The sequence below is a fragment of the Sorex fumeus genome, unplaced genomic scaffold (assembly GCF_029834395.1).
Source record: "Sorex fumeus unplaced genomic scaffold, SorFum_2.1 ptg000094l, whole genome shotgun sequence".
Lineage (NCBI taxonomy): Eukaryota > Metazoa > Chordata > Mammalia > Eulipotyphla > Soricidae > Sorex > Sorex fumeus.
In genome coordinates this window covers 2,430,491-2,450,704 of record NW_026606151.1, presented here as the reverse complement: position 1 = coordinate 2,450,704, position 20,214 = coordinate 2,430,491, and the positions used below count along the sequence as shown (strand labels likewise).

Below are 20,214 nucleotides of genomic sequence, written 5' to 3'. Positions count from 1 at the left end.
CATCAAGAGTTAGTGGCAACAGCCTACCAGGAGTCTGACCAGCCACACTGCGATTCAGGGACACCCACAGGAACCCCAGCCTCGCCAAGCTGGGGCATATCAGGACACCCCAGGCGATAGGAAGGGCCCTGAAAGGGTCACTAATCCCCTGTCACAGAGGCAGCTGCCTCTCTTCACTGGGCCCAGCTAATCTGCACCAGCTCCAGGCCAGGGCCTCCGGCAGGACCAGCTTACAGAGGCTGGGGCAGGGCGGGCCTCAGGCTGCAGCACTCACGCCCAAGGACACTCCAGCAGGAGCTTCGGGAAACTGAGGACCAGTAATTAGGGACCATTCTCAGGGCTTGCTCAGTTTTTCTCCTCCCTCCCTCCCTCCCTCCCTCCCTCCCTTCCTTCCTTCCTTCCTTCCTTCCTTCCTTCCTTCCCTCCTTCCCTTCCTATCTTTCTACCTCCTTCTCTTCCTCCCTTCCTTCTTTCTTCCCTTCCTCTTTCTCTCTCTTTCTTGTCTTTCTTTCTTTCTTTCTTCCTTTCCAATAACATTAAAATATTTTTTATTGCCCGAGAATCTGTGGTTTACAATACTATTGATAATGGTTTCTCATGCCCATAATTTTCACACCACACCCATTCACCAGTGTACCCACCCTTCCCCCAAGGACCCCTTCAAACCCCTATCAATCACCTCCAACTCAGATGGGTCATCAGTTCCCCATTATGTTGCCTTTGGATCTTTGTTACAACTTTGTGCATTTTTTTCTTTTTTAATTTTTTTTTCTTTTTGGGTCACACACGGCGATGCACAGGGGTTACTCCTGGCTTTGCACTCAGAAATCACTCCTGGCGGTGCTCGGGGGACCGTATGGGATGCTGGGAATCGAACCCAGGTCAGCCGCGTGCAAGGCAAACGCCCTACCTGCTGTGCTATTGCTCCAGCCCCTAAAATTTTTTAATTGAATCTTCCTTCCTTCCTTCCTTCCTTCCTTCCTTCTTTCCTTCTTCTACCTCCCTCCATCCCTCCTTCCTTTCCTCCTTTCTTCCTTCATTTCTTTCTTCTTTCCTTCCTTCCACCATCTCTCCTCTCCCTCTTCTCTCCCCTCTTCTCCTCCCCCTCCCCTCCCCTCTCCTCCCCTCTCCTCCTTCCTTCCTTCCTTCCTTCCTTCCTTCCTTCCTTCCTTCCTTCCTTCCTTCCTTCCTTTCTTGCCTCCCAGCAATGCTCAGGACATACTCCTGCCCTGCACTCAGGGATACTCCTGCCTCCACTTGGAGGACCTTATGCCATGCTGGAATTTCAAACTGGCCGCATGCAAGGTCAGGGCCTTGTACTATCTCCCCGACCCACATATCAGTACCTCTAATTTACCTCTAGCCCAGTGACCGAGAAGGGGCGAGAGCTGGGGGGGGGGGGCAGGGAGGTGCCCTGGGATGGGAATAACATCCTTTGCTTTCTGGGGGGACAGGGGCTAGGAGGAACTGGGCAGAGTTCAGCCTGTGCTTAAGGACTCTGAGGGGGCAGTGGTGGCCAGGAGTCCCCCCATCAGCTCACTCTCACAGGCAGGGATGAGCCGATTACCCAGGGGGAGGGGCGAGGCGGTTCCGGGAGCAACAGACGGACAGAGGAGGGGTGAGGACTGCCATGCCTCTGCAGGAAGACACTCTGCTAGAAGTGTGGGCGTCGGACAGGTCGGGACCCCCCCATCTCCCCTTTGCCTTCCCTGACCCCTGGGGGCCTGAGGGAGGGCCTGGGTGGGACAGGGACAGGCGGGTCGGAGATGGCTATTCCCTCTGCTCCCTCAGCGGTCATGAGGAGGAAGGACCGAGCGCCCCTGAGACCCAGCGACACGTCCAACAGGTATGTCATGTCACCCCACTTAGAAGGAAGGTGGGGGGCCCAGAGCCCTGGCACGGCAGGGACAGTGCCTGCCTCGCACGCAGCCCACCCAAACTCAATCCCCAGCACCCAGGAGTGACCCCTAAGCACTGTCAGCAGCAGTCAGCCCCGAGCACCTTCAGGTGCGGCCCCCGCCAAAACAAGAGAAGGTGGGAGGGAGCAGAGGGACCCCCCCCAGCAGCTGGTGGTGGTCACTTCCCTTCCCTGGACAATGCAGGGGAGTGGGCAGAGATGCCTGATGTCAAGGGGTGTCCAGGGGAGGAGTGGGGGCTTTGGGGATACTGACAGCGGCCAGATGCACGGAAGGGGTCCTCCTTCCTGACTTCAGAAGCTCCCCCTCAGGATCTGGGCTATTTCTGGTGTTTATTTTGGGGAGAAGTCATACCCTGCGATGCACAGGGGTTACTCCTGGTTTATGCACTCAGAAATGAATCCTGGCTGTGCCCATATGGGATGCTGGGACTCGAACCCGGGTCAGCCGTGGGCAAGGCAAACACCCTCCCTGCTGTGCTATGGCTCCAGCCCAAACTGCGTTATTTCTGGCAGCTCAAGGGATTAGGGGTAACTGCGGGCAGTCAGTGGAGCGCCCCATTCCTTCCTGTTCCTGCTTTATCCCCTACTTGCAGCCACCTGCCCGGGGACAGAAGCTGAGGAAGAAAAAGCCAGAGACCCCCGAGTCCCCCCCGCCCCTTGAGATCCAAACCCCGGAAAGCTGGAGGCAGGTCTAGGGCGTGTGGGGGGCGAGGCCCTGGGTGAGGGGCTCTGGAGGGCAGGGCCAGGGGGCGGGGGGGCTTGGGGGTGGAGCTGGAAGCCAGTGTGAAAGAGTGAGTGACCCCCGGGAGGGGGGTTGTGCGGGACAGGACCCCCGCCTGAAGCCCGTGTCTCGCTCAGCGGGGCGGAGGGGACGGGCCCCTCGGGAGGAGCCGGCCACGGAGCCACCAACCATCTACGCCAAGTTCCTCAGGGACCCCGAGGCCAAGAAGCGCGACCCCCGGGAGAGTTTCCTGGTGACCTGCACCCCCCACATGAAGGACAGTGAGTGACGGCTGGGGAGGGGCCGGGAGAGGAAGAGAAGAGGTTGAACCCACTGCAAGAGGCAGAAACTCAGGGAACAGCCTCGGCCCCTCCAGCCTTGCGTGTGGCTGAAAACCCTTTATTTGGGGTCTCGGTCCCCGATTGGGCAGGTGGAGCCATGAGCTAGTTAAGTTTGGGGGGCCGGAGTGATAGCACAACGGATAGGGGCTTTCCTGGCATGCAGCAAACCTGGGTTTGATCCCTGGGGTCCTGTGGGGTCCCCTCAGGGGAATGCAGAGCCAGGAGTAATACCTGGACAAAGCCAGGTGTGCCCACCCCTCTCCAAAAAATAAAAATAAAAAAGAATTTACCTTCACAGCTGGAGCAATAGTACAGTGGTAGGATGCTGGCCTTGCAAGGAGTCAGCCAGGTTCAATCCCCAGCACCCCATCTGGTCCCCGAGCACTGCCAGGAGTGACCCCTGAGCACAGAGCCAGGAGTAAGCCCTGAGCACCACTGGGTGTGGCCCACCCCCACCCACCAACCATAAAACGAATTTGCTTTCAGTTGCAACTAGCACCCCCACACTTCCACACAACCCCAAGGTCAGTTTCAAGGTCAGGACCCAGAGGGTACCCAGAGCAGGTACCGTGTGGGGTAAGGCTGGGGCAGGGGGTCTAAGGCCTCAGAAAGCGTGGGGGGGGGGTGCTAGAGAGAGTAAGGAACCTGCAGGAAGGGGGTTCCCAGAACTGAGCCCCCAGCCATCAGAACTCCCCCCACCCTCAGCTCCTACCCCCTCTTTTGACCTTCAACCCCCCTAAAAACACACAGGTTCCCCCCACCCCATCCCATGAGGAAGGTGCCAAAGATCATCCCCCTCCTGTCCTGTCTGGGGGGCTCCTAGCTCTTTTCCAGCAATCCCAAGGGATGGAGCTCCCCAGACCCCACTATGAGTAGTTTCTACCCACAGAGAAGAAGAAGGAGGAAGAGGAGGATGAGGAGGATGATGATGAAGATGACGAGGAGGAGGAGGAGGAGGAAGAAAAGAAAGAGAAAATCCCTGTGCAGACCCAGAAGTCCCCTAAGGAGAGGGTCCCTGTGGATGCCAAGGAGAAACAGCCTCAAAGACACAGGGGTCGGTGCCCCAAGGGGTCAGCCACAGGCAGACCCAGCCCCCTGCCCAGCCAGAGCTTGGCACCCCCATACCCAGGGCTGGAGCCTGCCCTGAGGCTTTATGCCCTAGATTCCTAGATGGCCCTTGGGGACAGAAATCAATACGTGACCTTGTGCCCACCCTGCCTTGGTCGGGCACAGAGGGTAGAGAAGTTTAGTTTCCATTGTGATCTTTTAGCTCTGTGTGTGTGTGTGTGTGTGTGTGTGTGTGTGTGTGTGTGTGTGTAAAACTCAGTTTGAGCTGGGGAGATAGGACAGACACGACAGCCCTTGTCTTGCACGTGTGGTTGCCCCTGGTTTGATCCCCAGCACCCCCTTAGGGTCTCCTGAGCACTGTCAGGAGCAGTTCTTGAGCGCAGAGCCAGAAGTAACCCTGAGCACAGCTGGGTGTGCCCCCGGAAATGAAATTTAGAAAAACTTAATATGAATTGTTAGAGTTGTCATACACATACCAAACCAAGGGCAGTAAAAGTCAAACAACAAGCAAGCACCCGGGTGAGGGGGGTCCCTGCCTCCCACCCCACTGCCCACCCCCCTATTGGGAACTGCCGTCCCTCTCATGGGGAAGCACTGGCCAGAGCGGGGATGGGAGCTGTGATTCCGAGGCATGCATTGGTTTACCCGCTTGTTCATTCATTCATTCATTCATTCATTCATGCGGTAACGGCTCATGTCAACTTCCTGGTATTTGTGCAGCCCTCCTGGGACGCAGGGCGCATAACACAACGAGAAGGTGGACTCTGGGCGCTGAGGTGGCTCTGACTTCTCCTCCCTCCATCTCCAGGGGACCTGGGAAGCCCAGCCCCGCCACGGAAACCTCTTCGTGTGAGGAAGAAGGAGCAGCCCTCTGAGGAAGGGACCAAGCTGAGGAAGCTAAAGAAGAAAGGTGAGGGCTGGCGAGACAGTGAGGCACTTGCCTTGCTTGCGTTCAACCCAGTTCGATCCCCAGCACCCCTGATGGTCCCCTGAGCCCCCCCCCACAGGAGTCACCCCTGAGTGCAGCCAGGAGTCAGCCCGAGTGCCGCGGGGTGTGGCCCTAACCTCCCACACCACCCCCCCAAAAGAAGAAAGGTGAGCCTGGTCTAAAGGGGAAGGGGACTCTGAGGGGCGGGTGGTGACCCCTTCACATTGGCACCTCAGGGCCTGGGGACACGGAGGAGGCCCCCTCGGCGGGCTCCCCCAGAGTGAGGAAGACGCCGCCTGCTGCCATGTTTCTGGTTGGGGGAGACGGGGCAGCCCCCGAGAAAGCTCTGAAGAAGAAAGGTGGGTACAGTCCTTCCCTGTGGGGACAGGCAGGCGTTGAAGCTCTCCTGGGGCTCTGGTGGTAACTTGGGGTGACCCCCTCACAACTGGGGCCATGGGTGTTGGCTGAACTTCGTGGTCCCCAAAGTGCCCCCCATAGGGTTGGGTTGAACTGCTGAGCTCCCCCTCCCGGCCCAGGCACCCCCAAAGGCTCAGAAGCAGGACGGAGGGAGGACAAGGATGAGCAGGAAGAGGCGGCTGCCGTGGTGACCAAGAACAGCAACCCGAAGGGCCGAGCCAAAGGAAAAGGCAAGAAGGTTAGAGTCCAGCAAAGCTGGGGGGGGGGCGGGGAAAGGAGCAGGGCTGGGGTCTCCTGACAGTGAGTGCAGGGGCCGGGCAAGGGGGGGCGCTAAAGTTTGGGACCTCGGGAGTTGGGGTTACAGAGTCATTCACTTGCGGGTAGAATCTGGGCTCCCACGGCCAGGCGCGATGCCTGAGTGCAGAGCCAGGAGTGAGCCTAAGCATCACGGGCGTGGCCCCCAGCAAGCAAACCAAAGCACCCGGGGCCCCCTCTGGCCACAGGAGTTGGGGGCAAAGAGCAGGAGCTGGGGCCACGGCTCCTAGGGCTGGCTGAGCACATCAGGCTCTGCGTGTGGGAGTTCAGGGTTCGATCCCCGCCACCGCCTGTTTTCCTGAGCACCTCCAGGAGCGAGCCTCGAGCCCAGAGCACCAACGGGTGTGACGCCCCCATCCCAACCCAACCCAACCAAAGACTGGGGGCCAAAGATAGTACAGCGGGTAGGACGTTTGCCTTGCACGCGGCCGACCTGGGTTCGACTCCCAGCATCCCATATGGTCCCCCCAAGCACCTCCAGGACTGATTTTTGAGTGCAAAGCCAGGAGTAACCCCTGAGCATCGCCGAGTGTGACTCAAAAAGGAAAAAAAAAAAGGCTGACTGCTAGCTGGCTCGGGAGACGGTGTGGGATGCCAAGGATCAAACCTATGTTAGCTGCATGCAAGGCCAGCGTCCTGCCCGCTGTACTATCACTCCAGCTCCAAAGGGAAAATATTCTAAATGAAAGGGGGCTGGGGAGGAGCTGGAGAGAGCATGCTTTGCACGCAGGAGGCCTGCATTTGAGCATCAAATGGTGGGGGCAGAGCGCTCGTACAGTGGGGAGGGCATTTGCCATGCACACGGCCCATCTGGCTTCAATCTCCAGTATCCCATATGGTCCCCCAAGCACCGCCAGGAGTAATTCCTGAGTGCAGAGATTCCTGAGCATTGCTGGGTGTGACCCAAAAGAGCAAAAATAAATAAATAAATAAACAAACAAATGGTTCCCTGAGTACTGCCAGGAGTGACCCCCCCAAGCTTAGAGTTCTGAGGAGAAGCAGGGAGGAAGAAGGGCCGGAAGTCCAGGAGGAGGATGGAAGGGAGGCAGGGCGGGAGGCAGGGAGGCTTCTAGAGCGCAGGGGGTGCTGCATCTCCAGGTGCAGGGCTCTGGGTGGGAAGCCTGTGCTCCCCAGCTTCCTCTAGAGATGCTCACGTAGCCCCCCATAAGGTCTGCTCCTCGCTCCAGCCTCTCCTCACACTCGGGCAAAGGTCACCTCAGCCAAAATGGCCAACTCAGTGCCTCACGGGCCGGCCCCACGCTCGAGGCAGCAGCTGAGTCTCAAGGGTGCCGGCACAGGGAATCCCCTCCCTGCCCACACACCACACTGCAAACACCTCTCCAGGGACCACACCTCCCCTGGGGAGGCCGGACTAGGAGAGAGAGGTGGGGTGGAGGAAGAGACAGGAGGGGGAGAGAGAGACAGAGACAGAGACACAGAGACAGAGACGCAGAGACAGAGACATACAGACAGAGAGTGTGAGGGTAAAGGGCACCAGGTTTTGAGAAGGGAGGGGCAGTCGTGGGGTCACCAGACCCGCTCAAATCATTGTTAAGAACTTTCCAGTGTTGGGGGCTGGAGTGATAACACAGCGGGTAGGGCGTTTGCCTTGCACGGGGCCCGATCCGGATTCAATTGCCAGCAACCCATATGGTCCCCCGAGCACTGCCAGGAGTAATTCCTGAGTGCATGAGCCAGGAGGAACCCTTGAGCCCTGAGCATCACCGGGTATGACCCAAAAAGGAAAAAAAAAACAACTTTCCAATGAGCAAAATAAGCTTCTGCCCTTCTTGACTGTCAGATTGTTGTAAATACAGCATCTTTTTTTTTAATCACTAATCACAACCACCCTGTTATTCGTCGATTGCCTCGAGCAGGCCCCAGTAACGTCTCCTTCATCCTAACCCTGAGACTTTTAAGAAAGTGCTATGTTCAAGGCTCTTTAGGAAAATGAGACCCATCATTGTTACTGGTATTTGGCATATTGGGTACGCCATGGGGAGTTTGCCAGATTCTGCCATGTGCGCAGGTTACATTCGGTAGCCTGCCAGTTTGTCCAAAGTAGGAATGAGATAATAAGATGTCATAAGATGTCGCGCGGCCGCGAATGTTTTTTTTTTTTTAAAAGACTTTATTATTGAATCACTGCAAGATAGATCTTTAAAAAGCTCTTCTTGGGGCTGGAGTGATAGCACAGCGGGTAGGGCGTTTGCCTTGCACGCGGACGACCCGGGTTCGATTCCCAGCATCCCATATGGTTCCCTGAGCATCGCCAGGAGAAACTCTTGAGTGCAGAGCCAGGAGTGACCCCTGAGCATTGCCGGGTGTGACCCAAAGAGCAAAAACAATAATAATAATAATAATAATAATAATAAATAAATAAAAAGCTCTTCTTGGTTAGGTTTCAGTCATACAGTGTTCCAACACCCATCCCTCCACCAGTGTACGTTTCCCAGCACCAGTGTCCCCAGGTTCCCTCCTATCAAGCCTTCACCAGTCTGCTCTATGGCAGGCATCTTTCTCCTCTCTCTCTGTCTCTGTCTCTGTCTCTGTCTCTGTCTCTGTCTCTGTCTCTCTCTCTCTCTCTCTTCCCCCCCCCCGCCCCCTTGGGCATTGTGGTTTGCAATACAGATACTGAAAGTTTATCAGGATTATCCCTCTACCTACTTTCAACACTTCAGTTCTTATCCAGTGTGATCATTCCCATCCGGATCCCTTCTCTACCTTACCTCCCTCCCTCCCTCACACACACTTGTGGTTGACTCCAGCCACTGACCGATCCTCCTAGACCCTGCTTTCCTTGGCCACGGATATGTCTGCCCCTTTCTTTCTGACTCATTGCACTCAGCATGCTACTCTCCAAGTCCACCCAATTATAGGCAAATTTCATGACCTCATTTTTCCTCACAGCTGAGTAGTATTCCACTGTGCAGATGTGCCATAGTTTCTTTATCCGTAGTCTGTTCTTGGGTACAAAATAGCATCTTAAAATAAGAAACATTCACTTCTGGGGCCCCAGACTAGTCCCCAGGGTAAGGCATTCGCCATGGGCTGGTCAGTGCTCCCAACACCATGTGGGGTCCCCAGAGCATCACCAGGGGTCACTCCTGAGCACAGAGCCAGCAATGGCCTCTGGGCATCACAGGACATGGCACCCAACCCCCTCCCCAGAAAGGAGCATCTGTTTCTTTGACTTTGTTTTGTTTCTCTTTTTAACTTATAACCTCTTTATTTAAGTTTTTGTTAAGTATTTATTTTTATTTATGTTTTGTGTGTTTGGGGGCAGACCCCAGCGATGTTCAGGGGTTACTCCTGGCTCTGCACTCAGGAATTACTCCTGGTGGTGCTCAGGGATGCTGTGGGATGCCAGGGATCGAACCCACGTTGGCAACAAGCAAGGCAAACGCCCTACCCGCTGTGCTATCGCTCCAGCCCCTTATTTCTTCGTTCTTCATTTCTACCCTCCTCTTCCTCTGTCACTGCTGTGGGGCTGGGTGCAGGCTCACCCACGAGCTCACAGGGCCACACCACTGGCCATGGCACCCTCGAATCTTTCCTGGGTGCCACAAAGCACGGGCCGGAGATCACATACACACTCGGTGGCAGGACCGAAGGTCCCAGATAACAAGGCCACCTAGATGGGGCACACGCAGGCGGGCATCTGGCTCCTGTCCTCACTGAGGCTGGACAGACGCCCCGAGCCGAGGAGCTGTCCACAGGCCCTGCACGTATACTGAACTTCTGGAGTTGGAAATTCAGGAGCAGAGGCCAGAGCAGTAGAACAGAGGGTGAAGTGCTGGCCTTGCACACGATCAACCCAGGTTCAATCACAGGCCATGATGTCCTATGGTCCCCTGGAGAGAGGGAGAGAGGCAGGGAGGGAGAAAAGAAGGGAAGGGAGAGAGGGAAGGGAGGGAGGGAGGAAGGAGGAAGGGAGGGAGGGAGGAAGGAGGAAGGAAGGAAGGAAGGAAGGAAGGGAGAGAGGAAGGGAGGGAGGAAGGAGGAAGGAAGGGAGGGAGGAAGGAGGAAGGGAGGGAGGGAGGAAGGAGGAAGGAAGGAAGGAAGGGAGGGAGGAAGGGAGGGAGGAAGGAGGAAGGAAGGGAGGGAGGAAGGAGGAAGGAAGGGAGGGAGGAAGGAGGAAGGAAGGGAGGGAGGAAGGAGGAAGGAAGGGAGGGAGGAAGGAGGAAGGAAGGGAGGGAGGAAGGAGGAAGGAAGGAAGGAAGGAAGGAAGGAGATCTAAGAACTCTAGCCAGCACCTTGGGGCCCTCAGCAGTTTCTGTTAAACACTTAGATTAAAGTGACTCCGATCCCCACCTTGACTGTCCCTATCCCTCAGATTGGAAAAAATCGGGTCCCAGTGAGCTGGAAATGTAAATGCATGTCGGGGTGTGACTCGGGTACAAACTTCGGCACGTGAGGCTCTGGATTCGAGCCCTGGCATCTCGGGGCAGCCCGAGCACCAGCAAGAACATCCTGGCAGTGAGACAGGATTGACCCCTAGGTATCCTGGACGCTCCACTCCAGGCTAAACCAAATTGCAATAACGGGCAAAACTCCCAGCGCCCGCCCGTCCTCACCCCTGCCCCCTCTCCTTCCCAGAAGGCGGTGAGTTGTGGCCTGCCCAGCCGGACCCAGGGGGCAGGGGAGCTGCTGCTCTGGCCCACGCACCCTGTGCCCCCCGCAGAAGGAGGACAGGCCCCCGTCCCCGCCCCTGGAAGTGGATGAGCCCCGGGAGTTCGTGCTGCGACCCGCGCCCCAGGGCCGGACTGTGCGCTGCCGCCTGACCCGGGACAAGAAGGGCATGGACCGCGGCCTGTACCCCTCCTACTTTCTGCACCTGGACTCGGAGAGGAAGGTGGGAGCGGGACCCGGGCCGAGGGGGGGCGGGAGGACGTCACAGCAGGAGCCCCCTCACGCCACCCCCGCTGCCCCTCTCCAGGTGTTCCTCTTGGCTGGCAGGAAACGCAAACGGAGCAAGACAGCCAACTACCTCATCTCCAGGGACCCCACCAACCTGTCCCGCGGAGGGGAGGACTTCGTCGGGAAGCTGAGGTCGCGCTTGCACGCCATCCCCTGCTCACCTGGGGCTTGTTAAAATGCCTCACTGGGTCCTCCCTTCCTTCCTTGCGTCCTTCCCTCCCTCCCTTTCTCCCTTCCCTCCTTCCGTTCTTCCCTCCCTCCTTCCCTTCCTTCCTGCTTCCTTCCTTCCTTCCTTCTTTCCTTCCTTCCTCCCTCCCTCCCTTCCTTTCTTCCTCCCTCCCTCCCTTCCTTCCTTCCTTCCTTCCTTCCTTCCCTCCCTCCCTCCCTTCCTTCCTTGCCTCCTTCTTCCTTGTTTCCTTCCTTCCACCCTCCCTCCTTCCCTCTTTTCTTTCCTTTTCCCCCTCCATCCTCCTTTCTTTTCTTCCTTTCTTTCTTCTTTCCATTTTTTCTTTTGGGGCCACACCCAGCAATGCACAGGGATGTAACCTGGCTCTGCACTCAGGAATTACTCCTGGCGGTGCTCGGGGGACCATATGGGATGCTGGGAATTGAACCCGGGTCGTGTGCGTGCAAGGCAAACGCCCTACTTGCTGTGCTATCGCTCCAGCCCCTCTTCTTTTCATTTTTCCTTCCTTCTTTCCTCCCTTCTTTCTTTCGGGGGCCACGCCCAGCACTGCTCAGGGTTCAGTAATCAGGGGAGGGGGTCACTCCTGGCAGAGCTGGGGGACTATGCAGTGTCAAGGAGCAAACCCAGGGCTCGTGCATACAAAGCATCTCTCAGCCCTTTGAGCTGACTCTTCCTTCATCCCCTCCCTCCTTCCTCCTCCCCTGCCTCCCTCCCGCCTTTCTTCCCTCTCTCCCTCCCTCCTTCCTGCCCTCTGTCCCTCTGTCTCTCCCTCCTTCCCTTCATTCTGTGCTGGGGATTGAACCCAGGGCATCAAACATGTAAGGCAAGTGCTGAGCCGGGCCCGGGAGAGTGGACACCTGCTGATTCACAGACGGCTGGTCCCTCTGTGGAACAGAGCCTGAGTTCTCTGAGGTCAGGGGCTGTGCCTGTCTTGTCCAGGGTTGAATTCCTAGCCCCTGGCACATAGTAGCTGCTAAATAAATATTTATGAAGTGAATGAACATCTCTTAGACATCTGTCTACACACACACACACACACACACACACACACACACACACACACACATCCAATCCTCACGACAAATCTGAGAGCAAGGAACTGAAGCTGAGTCAGACCTTCTCTCTTAAAATTTATTTTAGGGACCAAGAGATAGCACAGCAGGGAGGGTGCTTGCATTGCACATGGCTGACCTGGGTTCAATTCCCATCATCCCATATGGTCCCCCAACTCCCACCAGGAATGATCCCTGAGCACAGAGCCGGGAGTAAGCCCTGAGCACCGCTGGGTGTGGCCCAAAAACAAACCAAAAAACGTATCTTATTTATTCAACAAATAGTATAAAGCTATCCTCTGTATCAGACATAGTTTTAAATGAAGTCCAAATATTTACCTAGGTGATCCTTTTGTCAACCAACTGAGATAATAACAATGTGCACACTTTACAGATAAGATTGTTGAGGCTCAGAGAGTTTAAGTAATTTGCCAGGAGTCACACAGCAAGGAGAAGCCGTGAGTTGCACGCTGCCCAATATCTCCTTCTAGACCCAGCATCGCCATCATCATCAGCCCCACCCACTGAGCAGTCCTCAGAGTCGACTCCCAGCTCTGTGCTCAGCTGTGAGCCCTGGCGGTGCTTAGGGAGGCACGTGGCATGCTGGGGTTGGAGCCGGGGGACACTCTAGGCCCCGTTTATTAGTTTCTTTGGTTCTACTATTGAGCCCACAGCTGGTGGGTGGGCGACCAGGAGGCAGCGGGGTTGAGCCTCCCACTGAGTACTGCAGCCGGGCGTCCAGCTCCTTCATTTGGGGCCACACCTGGTAGTGTTCGAGGGGGTCCCTGGAGGACCAGGAGGTAGCAGTGATGGAGCCAGGCCTCACGCTGGTCAGCCTACAGCCGACCACTGAGTTGTCCTTCCAGCCCGTCCATCCAGCTTTTACATCCCCCCTCCTTGTCCCCCCTCCCAGTTTTTGCGCCACGTCTGCTTGTGCTCAGGGCTAACTGCTGGCTCTGCACCCAGGAACCACTCCTGGCAGTGCCCAGGGGAGCATAGGGGGTGCTGAGGATCGAACCCGGGTCTGCCGTGAGCAAGGCAAGTGCCCTCCCTGCTGTACTATTGCTCTGGCCCCTCGATTCAGCTTTAAAAAAAAAAAAAACAGAACTCTGGGGGGGCTGGAGAGATAGCACAGCGGGTAGGGCATTTGCCTTGCACGTGGCCAACCTGGGTTCGATTCCCAGCATCCCATCTGGTCCCCGGAGCACTGCCAGGAATAATTCCTGAGTGCAGAGCCAGGAGTAACCCCTGTGCATTGCCAGGTGTGACCCAAAAAAAAGAAAAAAGAAAAAAAAACTCTGAAGGGCCCAGCGGGTAGGGCACTTGCCTTGCACAAACCTGACCTGGGTTCAATCCCTGGTACCCCACCTGGTCCCCCAAGCCCCTCCAGGAGTGGTCGGTCCCCTAAGTCACACCTGAGCACCGCCATGTGTCACCCCCAAACCATAATGTATAAAAACACAAAATAAATTGGAAAAATAGCATGGGCCGTTCTCAGGATCGCTCACCCGCTCATCAGACTGCTCTGCAGGGCAGGGTTTGGCAGGGGAGAGGCGCCCCCAGCCCCTCACCCCCACTGTGTGCAGGTCCAACCTCCTGGGGAACCGCTTCACTGTCTTTGACAGCGGGCAGAGCCCGCACCGCAGGACCAGCGGCGCCAACGTGGGGAGCCTGAGGCAGGAGCTGGCCGCCGTGATCTACGTGAGCATCCCCGGCCCCGCACCCACCAACCCTGCACCCACCTCACCCCGCACCCACTAACCCTGCCACCCCGTACCTGAACCCACCGATCCTGCACCCATCTGACCTCTGCACCCACCTGACCCTGCACCCACCTGTCCCCCCGCACCCACTGATCCTTCACCTGCTGACCTCTGCACCCCCTTGACCCTGCGCCCACCTGACCCTACACCCCCTTGACCCTGCACCCCCTGACCCCGCAACCCCTGACCCTGCACCTACCTGATCTCTGCACCCACCTGACCCTGCACCCACCTGACCCTGCACCTACCTGACCTCTCACCCACCTGGCCTCTGCACCCACCTGACCCTGCACCCACTTGTCTCCCTGCACACACCAACCCTGCACCCACCTGACCTCTTCACCCACCTGTCTTCACACCCACCTGTCCCCCTGCACCTCACCTGTCCCCTGGCCTAGAATACTCCCTCACTGTTCTTTCCCTCCCAGGAAACCAACGTGCTGGGCTTCCGGGGTCCCCGTCGCATGACCATCATCATCCCCGGCATGAACGCAGACAATGAGAGGGTCCCCATCCGCCCCCGGAATGTGAGCCCCACCCCTCCCTCCCCCGGCTCCCTCATTACCCCGGCGGGGGGGGGGGGGGGTGTCTCAGCCCTGCTGGGTTGCCGAGTCATTCTGACAGACTGAAAGGAGCTGGGCTGGGTGACACTGAATTCATGGAAACCAAAACGTTTTGGGTTTGGGGTTTGGTTGCTGTTGTTCTTTGGATGCTTTGTTTTGTTTGGGTTTTTGGTCACACCTGGTATTGCTCAGGGCTCACTTCTGACAGGGTTCAGGGGACCTTATAGTGCTGGGGACGGAACCCAGGTGACAATATGCAAGGCAAGCACCTTACCCACTGTGCTATCTCCCCAGCCCTCTGTTGGAATTCTTGTTTGTTTGTTTTCATTTGGTTTGGTTCTTGGGCCTCACCCGGTGATTTTCAGGCCTCACTCCTGACTCTGTGCTCAAGGATCACTCCAGGCAGGACTCAGGGGACCAGATGGGGATGCCAGGGATTGAACCCAAGTGGGCCACATGCAAAGCAAGCACCCTGCCTTCTGCTCCAGCCCCTCTTTGGAGGTTTCTTAAGAAGTATTTTTAGCACAGCCGGTAGGGCGTTTGCCTTGCACGTGGCCGATCCGGTCAGCCCAGGTTCGATTCCTCCGCCCCTCTCAGAGAGCCCAGCAAGCTACCGAGAGTATCCCACTCGCATAGCAAAGCCTGGCAAGCTCCCTGTGATGTATTCAATACGCCAAACACAGTCACCACAAGTCTCACAATTGAGACGTTACTGGTGTCCGCTCGAGCAAATTAATGAACGACGGGAAGACAGTGAGATAGTGGACAATGCTACATCAAATCATCCATTCATATATTCATTCCTCACGTACTGAGTGAGGGTCACGTGCACCAGAACACATATCTGAGTCCCCACCCCGACCCCCCACAGCGGGTTTCCTGGGAGGAATCAACAGACACTAGGGGGTCACTGTGACAAATAAGCAAAGCTGGGCTGCAGAGACAGTTCCAGGGATGAAGGCTTCCCACGGGGCTGACCCTGGTTTGATCCCCAGCACTGCATAAGGTCCCCCAAGCACCTCCAGGAGTGATCCCTAAGCACTTTTTTTTATCTTTGGGGGGGGGTGCCCCAAGAGTAACCTCCACAGTAAGTGGGGCAGCAGGGTCGGGGTGTGGTGGAACACAGGCTTCACAGGAAGGCACTGGACTCCGGCTGCCAAGGGGAGCAGGAGTGGACAGGCTATGGGAAAGGACGAAAGAAACAAGTCTTAGAAGGAACTTCAGGCTGTTGGTGGGGGTTGGGACCCACAGCCTGCGGCACTGCTCAGGGGTCACCCCTGGCAGGTCTTGGGGGGCCGTGTGGGGTCCTGGGGCTGACCCCGGGATGGCTGTGTGCAAGGCCAGCGTCCTCCTGCTGTACCGTCTCGTGTGTGTGTGTGTGTGTGTGTGTGTGTGTGCACGCGCGCTCACGCACGCTCGCACGCACACATTCATCGCAGCAGTTAGAGTGGGCCTCAGTGCTGAGGTGAAATCTGAAGCCTATTGGAGGTGAAAGGGAGCCTGCAGCTATGCAGCTCTCTGGGGCAAGAGCATCAGGGCAGAGGGGAGAGCCGGTCCCAAGGCCCGGGGGCAGGAGGGAGAGCAGTGGGTCTGCAGAGCCGGCCTGCACCGGCTGGAGGATAAGAGATCAGAGGTGACAGTGAGAGGCAGACAGGGCCTGCACGACTGGTTCTCACTCAGAGAGAAGCAGGAAGCCATGGACGGGCTCTGAGCAGAGGAGGCACGGGATTTAACCTAGACCTTAAAAAAAGAAAGGTTCCTAGTATCTGTGTGAGTGTGTGTGTGAGAGTGTGTACATGTGTGTTTGAGTATATGTGTGAGTGTGGATGAGTGGATGAGTGTGTGTGAATGTGTGAATATGTGAGTGTGTGAATGTGTGTGAGTGTGAATGTGAGTGGGAGTGTATGTGAGTGTGAGTGTGAGTGTAAATGTATGAGTGTGGGGTCGATGAGTGTGTGAGTGAATGTGTGAGTTTGTGTGTGTGAATGTATGTGCAAATGTGTGTGAGTGTGAGTGCGTGTATGTGTGTGTGAGGGGAGTGTTGGTGGTAAATGGGAGTGATTTCCTAGGGAGAACTAGGCCGTAGTGGATGTACAGAGGTAAGGTGTTTGTCTGGCCCGGGGCTGCCCCGTGTTCGATCCCCAGCATCCCCTATGGTCCCCTGAGCACCACCAGGAGTGATTCCTGAGCACAGAGCTAGGAGTAACTCCTGAGCATCACCCACTGGTTGTGACCCAAAAAAACAAACAAGAAAACCAGACCCAATCCTGGGCCAGAGCATCACTTGAGCAGGGAGGGCATCTGCCTTGCACGTGGCCAACCTGGTTTTGACCCCCAGCGTCTCCTGTGGCCCCCTGGGCACTGACAGGAATAGTTCCTGAGTGCAGAGCCAGGAGTAACCCCATAACACAGCCAAGTGTGGCTCAAAACCTGAGGAAAAGGGGCTGGAGCAATAGCACAGCGGGTAGGGCATTTGCCTTGCATGCAGCTGAGCTGGGTTCGATTCCCAGCATCCCATATGGTCCCCTGAGCACCACCAGGAGAAATTCCTGAGTACAGAGCCAGGATTAATTGCTGTGCATCGCCAGGTGTGACCCAAAAAGAAAAAAGAAAAACCTGAGGGGAAAAAGAAACCGGTCCTGCGATCTGACCCATACCACAGCAGATGTCTGAGACCAGAGGCAGATAACCGGCATGCCTTGTGCTTCTGTGATGTTACCGGACTTGTGTGCAGTGAAAAACAACACCCGTGTCAGCTGATGGCACCTCCTGGCCTGCTGGGGAGCTCTGCTGGGCTCAGGGGTTCTGCCAAGCTGCGGAACACCCGCCACAGAGAAACACACAAACCCTGGCCTGGCAGTGCCTCTGGGTGTAGGAAGAAGCCACCGCAGCCACTCGGCACCTCTGTCGCCTCCTGATTCGTTCCATCGACAATCACGTATTAACGCAGGACACCGGGGATCAGAAAACAGCCTTCACTGGGCCAGAGTGCAAGCTTGGCATGTCGGGGGGCCGGGGCTCCATCCCCGGCATCCCATATGGTCCCTCGAGCACCACCAGGAGTGATTCCTGAGTGTAGAGCCAAAAGTTACCCCCGAGCATCACCAGGTGTGACCCCAAAAAGCAAACCAGATGAACACATAAGGGAAGGCACTGCAGTTCCGAGATCAACATCCAGCACTGGCATTTATTGATCATCTCAGTCTGCGCTGGGAACTAATCAATCGAAAGAATGTGTCCACAAATTTGTTCCTCGGAGCACCCTGTTGTGAGGGAAACCAAGGCAAGGGCGTGCATAAAACACTGCTCCCGCCCTTAGAGGATCTAATTCTGTCCATTGTGGGAGAATTGGGGAGAGCAACGTGTCGTGGGAGCTCAGGGCTCAATCAATACCTCGGTCAGATGCAGAGTCAGGCCGCCTTCCTGAAGGAGGTGACCGTATGCTCCATCACGAATGTGAACAGGTGATCAGGAAAGAGAAAAAGCTCCCGCAGACACTAAGGGCTTCTCCAGAAACGCTTTGGGACAGTTCAGGGTTCACTGTGCATCTCCCCAGGCCCAGATACCTGCATGTGCCTGTTGCCCCCTTATCTCCGCAGGCCAACAAGCGGCTGTGCCAAGGGCTCCCAGGTCGCAGAGTCCCACTGCGTGCCCACACATGCTCCCTACACACTGTACGGCAAAGCCTGGTCCTCACCTCACCCCGCAGGCCAGGGAGCTCTCAGGGAACACACACGCCCCCTCGCAGCCACCTCCACTCACCCGCGGGTCCCCTCTCCACCCCCCATACCCAGAGCTTTCTCCAGCCCCCTGACCGCCCGCCTCTCTGCAGGCCAGTGACGGGCTGCTGGTGCGCTGGCAGAACAAGACGCTGGAGAGCCTCATCGAGCTGCACAACAAGCCGCCCGTCTGGAACGACGACAGCGGCTCCTACACTCTCAACTTCCAGGGCCGCGTCACCCAGGCCTCCGTCAAGAACTTCCAGATCATCCACGCGGACAACCGTGAGTGTCTGAGGGCCACGGGGGCCACCCCTCACCACCCTCAGGAACGGGACCCTCTCTCGCACCCCCACCACCACCTCTCCCCGCCCACCTCTCTCTCACACACATGCACACATGCCCATCCATGCAGGCACTCACAGACACACACATGCATGCTCGTGCATTCACTCACACAAGCACAATGCATGCACACGTACAAACACGACATGGGCATGCACAGGCATGTACACATGAACTAATGCACGCACACACACTCATGTACATGTACACACATGCACACGCATGCACGTATGTGCAATCACACGCACAAATGCGGACACGCACACTCATATGCACATGTGGATAAATGTACACGTGCATACAAGCATACACACATGCGCGCACGCGCACACACACACACACACACACACACACACATTGCCTGGAACTGTCCTTTCTTCGTGGAGGGGCAACATCCCTGCCAGCAGGTCACTCGCTTCCAGGCCGTTCCAAGCAGGGGTCCTGGATAAGCCTCCCATGGCAGCCACGTGTGTAAGCCCCTGGCAGCCCTTCCTCGAGTTAGCCAGAGAGAGCGAACAGGCTCAGAGGCCACCCCTTAGCCAGGGCTTCTCAGCCGCTTCCAGCAGTGACTCTGTTCTCCAAACTCTTTCACACTTACCCTGGTGTTTTTTTGGTGTGTGTGTGCCAGACGCTATTCACCCAACTCTACAGCTTTCCATCACTAAATCGTTAGGACAATCCTGTTGGAAAGGGGCGGTGACTGTCTCTATTTAGCCAATGAAACAACAGAGGCACAGAGAGGTTACATGAATTTCCCCAGGTCACACAGCTAGTGAGGACAGAGCCAGGATCCGGGGGCAGGAAGCGTCCCAACCCCTTCAGCATGGCCGGCCTGTAGGATCAGGGGCTCCGGTTCAGGCATCCAGAGCCAGGCGTCTGGTCTACTGTCTCCTCTTCAGGCCAAGCGAACATCCTGGCCCCCATAGGTCAGGGGAGCAAGGCGGATCAACATCCCAATGACGTATAAACAGGGCACGCTGGGGGAGAGGTGCCCACCAGGGTGAAAAAGCGGGGCATGGAAAGGGAGCTCCCAAAGCCGCAGCCGGGCCAAGTTCCCATCCCCCACCACACCTTGAACTGCGTCCCCCTTGTCACCTATGCGGTGACCTGGGGAAACCGCGGCAGCTCGCGGGTCTGGTGGTCCGCTGAGCCGTCTTTTTAGCAACTACCGGTCCCTCTGGATGCTGCGGGCGGTGTGGGAGCGGGGCAGGGCACCGGGGCCAGCTAAGGGGCGCGTGCGGAGGGGACGCCCCTGCGCGCGCGCACGAGGAAGACAACCAACTGGGGGCGGTGGGGGGGGCGCTCCAGGGAGGAAGCTGGGCGCCAGGGGGCGGCGGGAGGGCAGGTTAGAGACCTGGGGGCGCCGGGCAGGTCCCTAAACTGGCGCGGCTGTGCTGCATAGCTGCAGGGGGCCAGCGGGGCGGAAAGGCGGGGTCTCTGCGCCCCGGAGCTTGCAGATGGAGATGCCCGGGGGTAGGTCCGGGGCAGTTGGGGGGCCTCGGGGACGGGGTAAGTCACAGATGGTGGTGGAGGCATGACACCCGGCTTCCAAGGACGGGGGTCTCCCCCCCCCCAGGGGCCGGGTGCCGCGTGCCGGCCCAGGCCCCCCACTCCGTGCGTGCGCCCCGTCTGTGCCCGCAGCCGACTACATCGTGCTGCAGTTCGGCCGCGTGGCGGAGGACGCCTTCACCCTGGACTACCGCTACCCGCTGTGCGCGCTGCAGGCCTTCGCCATCGCCCTGTCCAGCTTCGACGGGAAGCTGGCCTGCGAGTGACCCCCGGCGGCGCCCCGCCCCGCCCCCCCACCACGCCCGGCGCGCGCGAGACGCGGACCCAGGGACGGCGGCACCCAAGCGCTCCAGCCCGCCCGGAGACGTGTCCGCGCGCTCCCCACCCCGGCGGCGGCGGCGGGCCTCGGGGTGCCCACGCCCCCGGTCTCGGGGTGCCCTCCTCCGTT

The 20,214-nt window shown here is 57.5% G+C and overlaps 1 protein-coding gene across 1 annotated transcript; it reads left to right on the top strand.

Annotated features, from left to right (window-relative positions):
* Positions 1-1,630: 1,630 nt before the first annotated feature.
* TULP1 (TUB like protein 1) lies at positions 1,631-20,032 on the top strand. Its single transcript, XM_056132584.1, is given in 15 exon segments — positions 1,631-1,677; positions 1,792-1,846; positions 2,512-2,565; positions 2,567-2,603; positions 2,777-2,920; positions 3,888-4,034; positions 4,857-4,958; positions 5,213-5,335; positions 5,513-5,637; positions 10,393-10,563; positions 10,648-10,760; positions 13,454-13,568; positions 14,059-14,157; positions 18,026-18,197; positions 19,899-20,032. Coding segments are annotated over 15 exon segments (1,638 nt in total).
* Positions 20,033-20,214: the final 182 nt, after the last annotated feature.